Source organism: Panonychus citri, unplaced genomic scaffold, assembly GCF_014898815.1.
Source record: "Panonychus citri isolate SS breed McGregor unplaced genomic scaffold, ASM1489881v1 Contig00028, whole genome shotgun sequence".
In the NCBI taxonomy this organism is placed as follows: Eukaryota; Metazoa; Arthropoda; class Arachnida; order Trombidiformes; family Tetranychidae; genus Panonychus; species Panonychus citri.
This window is the reverse complement of record NW_026515433.1, coordinates 1,258,122-1,269,672: the sequence shown is the minus strand read 5'-3', so window position 1 is coordinate 1,269,672 and position 11,551 is coordinate 1,258,122. Positions and strand designations below refer to the sequence as shown.

Sequence of the window (11,551 nt, the reverse complement as noted above, 5' to 3'; positions counted from 1 at the left end):
GTTGAGTATCTTAACGTACGTTCATCTCTAATCCGGTTTAAATCACTGATAGAAAACAAGATAATATAAAATAGGAAAATCAGGACAAGTTTAATTTCTTTCGCCCAATTAATTAAACAAACGTTCAAGATCAAAATCTTCGACAATTAACGTTCAGTTTTCTTTTAAATCCACAAATTTACGAACAGAGATGCTTGTAATTAGATCCCATGTGTTAAGCCTGTTGAAAGAGAAACAAGTAAACAAATGATTCCAAACGATTAAATTTTTGAGTAAGTTAATTGTTAACATAATTAGTAGAATATAAAAAAAAACATTGATAATCGAAACTTTGATTATTTCAGTTCATTGTTAATTCGAGTTTGTTATAACTCTTTTATCCTTGATTTCTTGAGTTGTTCAATCAACAGAGTTTATGGTGGTAGGTTTAAATTAAAGAATTTATTAGATTTGGTTGTGATCTTTTCCATTTAATCAGATTAATATGAGAACTAATCAAATGACATGATTGTTTAAATGAAGTTGATCAAAACCAAAGTGCGGATTGAGAGCCCAAAAGATTTTGTTTAAGAAATTGCCATTTCAAAGCGAAAGAGAAAGTGGTAGGTAAGGAAGGGAATTAAAGGAAGGCGAGGTAATCAACACCTACACTGGTGCGAAAACTACGACTACATTTACATTGAGTAACAATCGGGCTTGAGAAAAACGGGAAAGGAAAAAAATGATGAGCATATCAACAGTAAAAACCGTTCCTTGTGTTTCTCTTATTTTGAAAATTGAAAGAAAGCACATAAACTAATTCCGATAGAGAAAAAAAAACTTAATGAGATGAATTATTATTATTGGTGTTGTGTTGTTGTTGTTGTTGTTAGATCCTCGTTGTTGTTGCTGACTTGAACTACTACTTCTTAAAGTGTCACATCTACGGTAAAATAAAAGGTAAGGAACCCGCGGTGCTTGGGGATTCAACAATTGCTGTACGCTAATAGTTTTGACGTTAATGTCATCACATCTTAACCAATGGCTGCTGCCAATATGAAACAGGTCCGTTACATAGTGACCTTTAACTGACTCGTTACCATCATGGTAGATAACTAAAGGAAAGAGAGGAAAAGAGATGAGAAAATAATATTAATATTAAAATTAGAATCATTTATATTTACAATCAACACCTTATGCCGCCATCTATGAAATACAAATGACTAAATTTCTCAATGTGATCAGCATTTTTTTTTTGTTGTCTCGTGTTGAAAAAAAACATGGCTTCTTTTTCAATTAAAAAAGATTGAATCACTTAATGATTAAGCAATAATTAGTTTGAAAGTAACTTTTTCTTTTAGAAAACAAAAAATTCCAAAGATTAAATGACAAATACCCTCAGGGGTATAAAAAAGAAGCAATAATGTAATCATATGTTGAGACCATAAACTGGAACATTTTTGCTTCTCAAGAGTAATCAATTCTTGTGGTTTTGAGTGAGAAAAAAACAGTGAGATTAGTTGTGTTTGAGATTCTAAATGATACAATCAACTAATAATTGGATACTGATTAATTGGCAAAGATAGACTTTTGTCTCATTTATAAAGAGCATAAGAATATGATTGATTCAACTGAATTGAATTTAAATGTGATTAATATGAAGAAAGAGGTTCTTACCTGATAATAGTTTATAAGATTTAGAATATTTATTTTTATCACTTCCTCTGTCCATGTGGAGACACTCCCTTGGAAGCTCCAAATCAATTGGATAATCGATTTTTTTAACTAACTTTTTCGATCCGCCATCTTTGTCGTAAATGAATAGCTTTAAATGAAGAATCAGTATTGGTGGAAGTTGATCAAGGAAAGTCTGATAACTGGCGTCTATCGTTTGCTTTGTTTTAGGACATTGAAATCCATGAATTGACTCTCTCATTGTTAATGATTTCAGAGCATCTTCAACAGATTTTATCTTCTCAGACTGGAATGGAAAGAAAAATGAGAAAATGTCAACAGATTAGAAATGACATTTAACTGTTGATAGAAATGATCACAATTATATTTAACTCACTTGAATGTCCAGTTGAAGAGTGAAAAAAGGTTGTCTATTACCACATTTGTCGTTTCCAGCCGTTCTAACAGAAATCATTGATCCACCGAAAATATCAATGATTGGAGACTCATTAACTTTAGCCTGGTAGAAGATAAATTTTGAATTAATTGAAATGATCAAATTTAGTGAATATGTTGTTGTCAATTGTTTGTTGTTTTCACTTACTGATCGGGTTGGCAGAATTTTATGTTTTGGCCCAACAACGTTCCATAAATTTGAGTCATTCTCATCACTAGTTAATCTTTGATCATGAGTCTCATCTTCTGAACCATGGCCATTAGAAGTGATTTGATTTGATTCACCGTTTTGTGTTTTACTTTCGATGTGTTTAAACAGGGAAACCATTTCATCATGAAGACCATTTAGAATGGAACTGAGAAATTCTTCAGCATCTTCTTGTTTACCTTTAAGACATTCGATTTTAATTTTACCCAGAGTATCGTAGATGCATTTAGGTTCAAAAGGTTCACCTTTGGCAATATCTTGTCCATTAAAGTCACTAGATTTTGCTCGTTTTATCATTGGCTCACTTGGTAAGAAGTTAGAAAAAAACTTAGCGCTAATGTAAAAGATAATGGAAAAACAAACAATAGGGAAACAGATTAATTAGATTAATTGAATAACAATAAATGAAGTAATCAGCAAATAAATAAGATAATTAAAGATACTAACAAACTATCAATGATGGGTGTTGAGGATTGCTTGCGAAAGAGACCAGGTAGTTCACCAACTTCTCGCATTAGATTGTAAAATGGTGGACAGTAGAGAAGAGCCTGTAAAGTCTAAATGATGACAGAGAAATGGTTAATAATTAGTAGATTGAACATTCTCATGATTAGATTGAAATCAAGGTACTTACTGCATTAATATAGCACCAGTTCCCTCTATTGACAAACCCTCTTGGCATTAGGTAAGGTAAGGAATGCTTTAAATGTATATCCTTTAACCGCTCTAATCAATTAAAAGATAAGAATTAAAGTGAAACAGAATTGGATTAAATTGTAGTCGATTAAATCGTAAAAGTGGTTTGTACTTACTTCCTAATTTATTGGCTAAGGCATCTTCTTGAAATACTTTGAAACACGATGATGAGGATGATGAAGGTTCGTTTTGTTTTTTGTGATTATTGTTACTAGAATTGTGATTATTTTGATTTACAACTTCCTCTGACTGATTTGCATTGACAAATGATTGAGGAGATAAAGATGTTGCATTTGAAGATTGGGAAGATGATGTGATAAAGGCATTCGAATAATTAGAGTTATTATCATGATTAGAATTTCTTGCTTTAAAGAGATCAGCCCATGATCGGGTTGATGATGATGGAGAAACATTGATTCCTCCTGAATTGGAAGATGTTGATGATTGGTTGAGACTATTGTTGATGGAGGTACACGTTGAGATGGATGAATCATTTGAAGAATCGAGGCTTCCGTTAGCATTGGAAGAGTTTATGTTGTGGTTATTGTAAATTTTAGTCTTTTTAATGTTCTTAACGTTTTTATCGTTTCTCTCCTTTTCATTGTCTTTCACTTGTTCTTCACCAATTCCATGGTCTTTCTTTCCTTTCTCTTCATCACCTTTGTCTTCTGGTTTTCCTTTTTCATCGCCTTTCTTTTCCTTATCGGTGGTTTTAACCTCCTTCTCTTCATCTTCATCTTGTTTAACCTTTTTCATTTCATCTTCCTTGATAACACTAATATTGTCCAATTCATTAATAACATTTAAATTTGAGTCTTTTACAATAGATCCATTGGGTCGGGATTCTTTTTCAACATGTTGCTCCTGAGGAACATTAATTATATCATTAACACCATCAATATTATTCTGGTTAATATTGTCACTTGAACAATTCTCATTTAGGTTGATATTGTCTTTTGTTGGAATCTTGGTTTTACCAAGACTAACTGATTCTCCATGTTGTGGCTCAACAAAATAAAGAAATGGAAACATGGCCATGGAAACATAAGTCGGTCCATAAAATAGAACCTCACCATTTTCTCCTTGTATGAAGGATCCTCCTTTTGGACTGTATAAGGCAGCATAAGGCGCAGACGAAAGTACACCGGCTCCAATGTGATTCGGGATAAAAGGTCCACCAAATGGTGGCATAGCTGCGATGGGCCCATTGAAACCCTCATGACCAATGTAAGTACCTGATTCAACAATATTGCCTTCGACAGGAGCACCATGCTTACCATTGTCTAAAGAGTGACTAGTGTTGTTAGATAAATTAGAAAGGCCACTTTGGTCATCTTTACATATTGAGGTATTTGTTGTTGACTCCTCGTCAGGTGATTCAAATGGTAATTCAACTGATGCACTTCCAGTGGCTAAAATAAGTTCGATCTCTTTTTTCTCAGCATCTGTGGCATCACTTGTATCAAGAAATTCCATCTCCAAGTAACATTAGCAGAATGGAAAAAACTGAAAATTCATTGCTAACAAACAGAATAATTAAGAAATGAAAATGTGATTCTCTCTGACTATAGGGTTGATTTAATATCCACATTCACTTGTGTGGAGCCACCAAAATACTTGCGGGTGGGAGATTTAAACTGTTCAACAATTGGAGAGAAACCAATCGATTGATTAAATTATTCCAATTGAAAATTACAGTCGAAATAATCACAAATCAATTGGTTAAGAAAGAAATGAACTGAGATAAACAAACGCCGACTTTTAGTCCACTCGAACTCCATTTAAATGGACCTTCAACCGATGCCCTCTTCCGAATGAAAAGTTAACTTGACCAAGAATTATTCTCATTAATTGTAGTTAATTAGAGAGAAACAATCAACTCAAATTACTTTTTCTTTTCGAGTAACCAAATATTTGATAATCAATTTGATTGTTTAATTTCCTGAGTAATTTTAGACTAATTGTCCTGGGAAAAGATCAATTGGTGAGATAATCAATTTTCTCGCGAAAATATTAATTGGAAAGTAAAATGAAATTCAATTTATGTTTGGTTAAAAATGGTCATATAAATATACTCTTTAATTGTTGAGGAAAAAAGACTAATTAATTTAATTACAAAGCTATTTGTCGCCCTTTTTACTCGCCAATTTGCTTAATAAACTGTGACCGGATAGAAAAGTGATGAGCCCGAGACCCAAAAGGTATTTAATTGTGGTGAACATGTTCAATTGGAGCCACAGGCATGTAAACAAGGCGAAGATTGAACCTAACCCGAGATGGAAAAGTAACCCACTCAAAGAGAATGAGAAACCAGAAAGATTCGCACCGAGTTTAGCCCATAATCCAAACAGAATCAAAACTGGTACTAAGGTTAATAATGCGAAAGTATCCGATAAATATTTCCTCCGAGGAAACGGAAGTGGTTATATTATGGGAACCACGTTTTGTTTAGTTTCAACATCTAATGCAAACATGGTTGAATCTCCTTGGACAGGATTGAATGTCTTTTCGCCAGTCCATGTTGACGACTCTGTGGTAACAACTAAATCAAATCCGACACTTTGACCAAGAACATTGGCAACATAAATGCTTAGTAATGGATTCGCAGTACTAAATGCTGGGCCTTCATACAAACCGATAGATTGCATTTATTAGTAAAGTTTTTAGTCCTTTAACAAATCAGAAGCTCCTTTAACAGTCTGGAGGGTCTTACGATTCAAGAATTGGTGGACTTAATTACTTGACCCTAAGGGAAACAATGAAAGATTAGAAAAAATTCTGAAAGAAACATAGGTAACATCTTAATTATGATCGCACTGGTGCCACATCAGATGTTATACCGAAACATATCATCCAACTTACAATAGCTAATATTTGGATTTCCAACAGTATTAACCAACGAATACCAATTAATATCAAAGTGATACGAAGTCCACCTGCAAGCTGAGAAAGAGATAAAAGATAAAAGCTGTAGAATGATTTTTCCGACTATAAAGAGACAAAGTTCCCTGAAAGTTGGATTAAATCACACCATTACTCTTCGATACGTTTGACAGAGTGCCCTTCAGTTGACACTCGAAAGGTCTCCAACATCATATCGAGATTAAAAAATGTAATTCAATTCTAGTGCACGTTGACCTACCTGAAGAAATCGGCTTAAATGACAATTTTCGAAACTTTATTCAGGAAAGTGGAAACATTTTCCACACCTTGAAGATGAGCTGACTGACGAAAAGCATGACCATCACTCAAATGGGAATCATCTTTTCTCAAATCTACTTGCTGATCTTAGCCACGTCAATCGGTTTACCAAAATTTTAAATTTATATCTAAGTGAAAGAGTAGATTGGCCAAAGCGACATCGGTCTTGCTATTACCCTCCACAGGTTGAACCAAAGAGTAGAGAGGTTTTTACTCTTTGGGTTAAACCTAAAGTAAAAGTAAGAAAGATGTTATAAGTATTTCCAGTCACTAAATAGACAAATAAAACCATGTAGGAAGGATTGACTGATTGTTAATCTCCGATGATCCCCTGATGATTCAAATTACTGGAAAGCACGTGGCATCGAGAGGATAAAATCGGAACAAGAACTGAATAAAGCAAGAGATTAGAATTTCATACCTGACAATTAAACAATTAAGGAGTAATTGATTCAAAATGAAGTGAATCTGATTTTTCAGCAAACGAATCGGTGAGATTTGATACCAGGAAATCACAGACTTTCTTCGTTCGTTGAGTATTCAAAACGGTGAAAAGTCTATTGGCTAGCACATTGGACCTTAAAGAGAATAATATAAATTAAAGTCTCTTTGACAAAAAGTAAGTTACTAATCTTAGATAAAAGTGGCAACTCACTAACGAGTAGAGGTTTTTATTCATTGTAAAAATTTAAATTTTTGTTGTTTATAAATCACTAAAAGGCAAAGTTAAATTGAACGAATCACTAAACCATGTTGAGCAAAGAGTAATAAGGAGCAAGTCTTTTCAAGAGACTGCTGACTCTGCACTGCAGACTAGAGTTGTTCCGATTTGAAAAATTGATCGATCAGATCGATCTTTGAGAAAGAAAAATTGATCGATCTAAACTTTCAGAAAATCGATCACCTGAAAAACCACGTGATTTTCGATAAAAATTCAAAACTCAAAAAACTGATTAACAAATTTTACTTAATTAAGAAATTAGACAGTGAAAATAGACAGTATACAAAAGAAAGAGAAAATTTTCAGCCTTTTTTGACCGCCAAATTTGAATTAGAAAAATCGAAATTGATCGATTTATTAGCGAAAATTGATCGGATCGATCGATCAACTGAAAATCTGAGATCGGAACATCTCTGCTGCAGACCACAAGAAGGAAATTTACTAATTTTTAATTAGTTCACACCGATCGACCAGGTGGAGCTCAAGTAAATAGCAAAAACTGCGGCAAGCAAAGAGTAGTAAGGCTTATATTACTCTTTGGCAGCAATGGAGATTTAATTAATCAATTTTTCCAATTAATTATTATTCTAATGATTATTTTTATATTTTTTTGTTGAATTAATACTGAGCTTGCTTCTTTACGATATTTGATCGGCATTTGATGAGATGTGAAGGATCACCAAAAAAGTTTGATACTGGACCTGAAAAGCTTTAAGTTAGACCTAGATAGTTATAAGTTATCCATTTGATATTGCTAATAGCACTGTAGTTGCTTTTGAGATTACTTTTGGATGTGAATCGTTTTAGACACAGATCACATTGGACATTTCACCTTCTTCAACAAACATTAGCACATATACGACACTGATAAACGCAGCACAATTTTCTTGATAGCTACAATAATTATACGATAACTTCAACAGATATCATTATCATCATTACTAAAAATCTTTGTGCTAAAACATTTCTCTACTTTGCTGTTCGAAAATTCAAACAATCGTACTACTTAACCCTAAATATAAATATTTATATAAAATATATATGCCCCTCACAGGTACCATCACGAAGGAGCAAACGACACAAGTGAGCTACATAGGAACCATCGATAAGATGAACTCTCGAATGATGGTAATCGTTGCGATTACTTTTGGATGAGAGTCGTTTTAGACACAGGTCACATTGGAATGACTTCTTGACGATATGAACGAGCTGATGTTTTTACTAATGAGCTAATTAGATAAACGATTTCTGACAAATTCTACAAACAAATGGTCGTTCACCAGTACATTTATAAATACGAACGTAACACTTAAGATTTGACATTTGACCAAATACCTTGGAAAAAATCTTACATTTAAGAGTCTTTTTCTCGAATGACGATAAACACGATTAAGGTGAAGATGGCTAAGACAAAGATGATAGGCAAGATGATGATCAATCTACGTAAAGTTTGAGGTTATTTTTACTTTCTAATGTTTTAATTTAATAATTTTATAATTTAGTTTATCAATTTACCAATCAATTAAATTGGAAAGGATTGAAAGTAGAAACCTTAAACAATTAAAATTTAACTTAATAACAAGCATAAGCAGCAAAGATGATAGACAAGAAGATGATTCAGAAGTTTCAGAAAGTGCTGATGATCCTGCAAGTGAATTAGTCTGACAAAAAGATGACTCCTCACAAGACGAACTCTCAAATTATGGTAAATACGGAGATGGGAATAGTGGCCTCTGTGTACTTAGAAATATTTTTATCCCAATCAGTTGATGTTCTGATTGATCTGTCTTTTTATTAATGGTACACATGAAAAAGATCTTCTTTCCGCCATTTTCTTCTTTAGTTTTCTTAATTTGTTGTTACCCTTTCTCTTTTTTCCTCTAGTACCTCTTCTGGCATCTAGCAAAATTATTATTTTAGTGCTTATATCACCTTGAAAACTGCATTCAGCATTTCTATACCTTATATCAAATTCTTTACCGTACTGGAAAGTAAAATCAACCTTGAACAGTGTCCATACTGCTGTATTTATCTACCGGAAACGGACTGTCCATGTGACAATGAACAACGACTCTCTGTGACTGTGACAGTAACTTACAAATTTCCAGTTATGAGAGGGACACTGGAAGATGTCAAACGGACACTAATCGTACAAACTGTGCTATTTCTGGTGAAGGTTTTTCCTTCGCTCTTCGATCCAACCATCCGTTATGCCAAAAGAACGGGTATTGAAAGCCTTCAAAATATAAGATTAAAATATTTCAATTTCCGATTTCAACTTCAATTTGCTCCACTCCGTGATTAATTGCCCATTACCCTTTTTCTTCTAGGGTTCTGGAACACTTAGTTTAGTTTCCTGAACCACTATTTCTATCAGATTTAGAGTATTCAAAATACTTGAGCGTGTTTATGATCGAAAAAAGATTATATAAGCACTTGATAAGATGTGAATGATTACCAAAAAAGTTTGATACTGGACTTGAATAGCTTTGCGTCAACAATAACAAATCATAGCATATAATAATTGAACAGTTTTTAGAATATCCAGTTGAACGAATTCTTAAGTTTTATTTCTTATTCATCTTTCACCCAAGACTAGTAAGGAAGAATCTAGATGGTGAAGAAAAAGATGATTTAGAGGTTTCAAAAAAATCCAATACTTCTGCAAGTGAATTAGTCAACAGGATAAGACATCTATCATTGACAAGAAGATGATTCCTCACAAGACGATCAGAAGAACAAGAATAGCAGATCCTGTGTATTTAGAAATATTTTTATTTTATGTTGAGGATAGGAACTAACCTCATCTTGTGTTTCACGCAATTCGACGATATGAACGAGCTGATGTTTTTACTAATGAGCTAATTAGATTAACGATTTCTGACAAATTCTACAAACAAATGGCCGTTCACTAGTATATGTACGAACGTTACACTTAAGATTTGACATATGACCAACTACCTTTAAAAACAAAATTTGCATTGATAAGTCTTTTTGAAAAGTTGTTTCACCAAGCTCGATTAGTTGATTCCCGATTCTTTGATTTTGGGTTCAAGTGAAGTTGAAGTCAAATCAATTGAATTTAAATTGAATTAGGAAATTGTCCCTAAGAAGGTCTTTTTTCCCTGCTTTTTCATTTTTACCCCTAATTTTTAATTAATTTTTTAACCAGCCGATCATCAAACAAAAAACGGTAACAACAATAAAAACATATTTCTCTTCAGATAAAAGCGGTTAACTTGAAGGGGATGAATTAATTAATTTTTTATGCAAAATACTTGAAATTAAGATTGATTTCAAAACAATTAACAAGTTATATGATTACAATGATCAAGTTTTCTTAATATCTTTGTTTAATATTTTTTTAAGAAAAAAAATTCTTTTTTACGCTAGCGAAAATTGTATAAATATAGGATATAACGATATTAATCAATTTATGTAAAAAAATTCAAAAAAATGAGCAAGAATGGAAAAAATGAGGAAAAAAAGTTATCATTAGTTATCAAAAGTTAATCGTGGTAATTACCAGGATTAAATTTCGATCAAGACTTCTGAGATCAATTGAAGATGATTTCGGTTGGTGAAACAAGATTCTTTAATCCTCTAATTGAATTGACCTAAACTTAAATCTGATTCGAGATCAAGAGTTGATCATAGTTGGTGAAACACAAAAGCTGTGCTCAGCTGCTTTAACCCTAGACTCAAATTTAATTACGGTTGGTGAATACGGACCTAAAAGACACAAATTAATTTGTACAAACCACTACAGGGTGGTAAGAAAGTTTATTCCTCGGGGTGAGGCTTAAAATGCGTTTGTTACAAGCGCTTAATTTAAAAAATAGAAATCAATCTAATTATTTATGAACGAAAATGTCAACAATCAAATTCACTTATTGTGCATCTGAGCGGGCTGGTCTTCAGAGGAACAAACTTTCTTGTTGACTTTATCTGGATCAAGTTGACTTCTTTTCTTGGTGAGAGTTAATCCAGCAGTTGAGAAAAGCCTCTCAACAGGAACACTAGTAGTGGGAATGCACAGTACTGCCTTGGAAAGCTCATAAAGCTTTGGCCAGGCTGCTTTTCGATCTGGCCAGATCAGTAATACATCTCGTACAATCAGTGCGGCCTTTTATCATTGTATTGTGGTCACTTTTTACCGGCCATTCGATTTTGGAATATTTAGCCTGCGAAAAGAAAAAAAAATTGGTTAAAATACAATAAATTTGTTTAGGATAGCGGTCATCACTTACCTTTTCTTGAGACATATTTAAACTCGTAAAATGAAAAACAACTAATCAATTGAATAAGATATTTGCATTGCTTTTTATACTCTTTTCAACTCACTCTCTTTTTCTTCATTTCCATGAAAGTATTTAAATTTGGGACTATTTTCATTTTTGAGTCGAAATAATCAGCTTAGTGAGTGAGTCACTTCAAGCCGACTAAGGTAATAATCTTTTTTCTCAAGCAGTTATGCCTCAGGCAGCTCACTCACATCGACTAAATTCTGCGTCTAAAAATAGATTATTTAAATAAATAACGTTAGTAGGAGGAGACTAATCAGCTCAAATATTCGTTGCTTGATTTAATTGTCTCTTAATCAATTTGGCATCAAA

General features: G+C 33.0%; 1 protein-coding gene across 1 annotated transcript; it reads right to left on the bottom strand.

Moving 5' to 3' along the window:
* Positions 1 to 422: 422 nt before the first annotated feature.
* On the bottom strand, positions 423 to 4,588 carry LOC128396884 (ubiquitin carboxyl-terminal hydrolase 10-like). The gene is made up of 7 exons (XM_053357532.1): positions 3,130 to 4,588; positions 2,952 to 3,043; positions 2,765 to 2,874; positions 2,258 to 2,651; positions 2,051 to 2,173; positions 1,657 to 1,960; positions 423 to 1,094 (listed from the first exon to the last, which is right to left on the bottom strand). The coding sequence occupies exons 1-7, from the start codon at positions 4,487 to 4,489 to the stop codon at positions 796 to 798; spliced, it is 2,682 nt and encodes an 893-aa protein (XP_053213507.1). The 5' UTR covers positions 4,490 to 4,588; the 3' UTR covers positions 423 to 795.
* Between the last annotated feature and the right edge of the window lie 6,963 nt (positions 4,589 to 11,551).

Bases quoted from the DNA above. Each gene is read 5' to 3' on its own strand.
- LOC128396884 (XM_053357532.1), bottom strand. From the start codon at position 4,489: ATGGAATTTCTTGATACAAGTGATGCCACAGATGCTGAGAAAAAAGAG. The intron at 2,174-2,257 runs GTAAGTGAAAAC...ATCTTCTACCAG, and splicing joins AAATTCTGCCAACCCGATCA to GCTAAAGTTAATGAGTCTCC. The intron at 1,095-1,656 runs GTAAGAACCTCT...TCTTTCCTTTAG, and splicing joins ATCTTATAAACTATTATCAG to TTATCTACCATGATGGTAAC.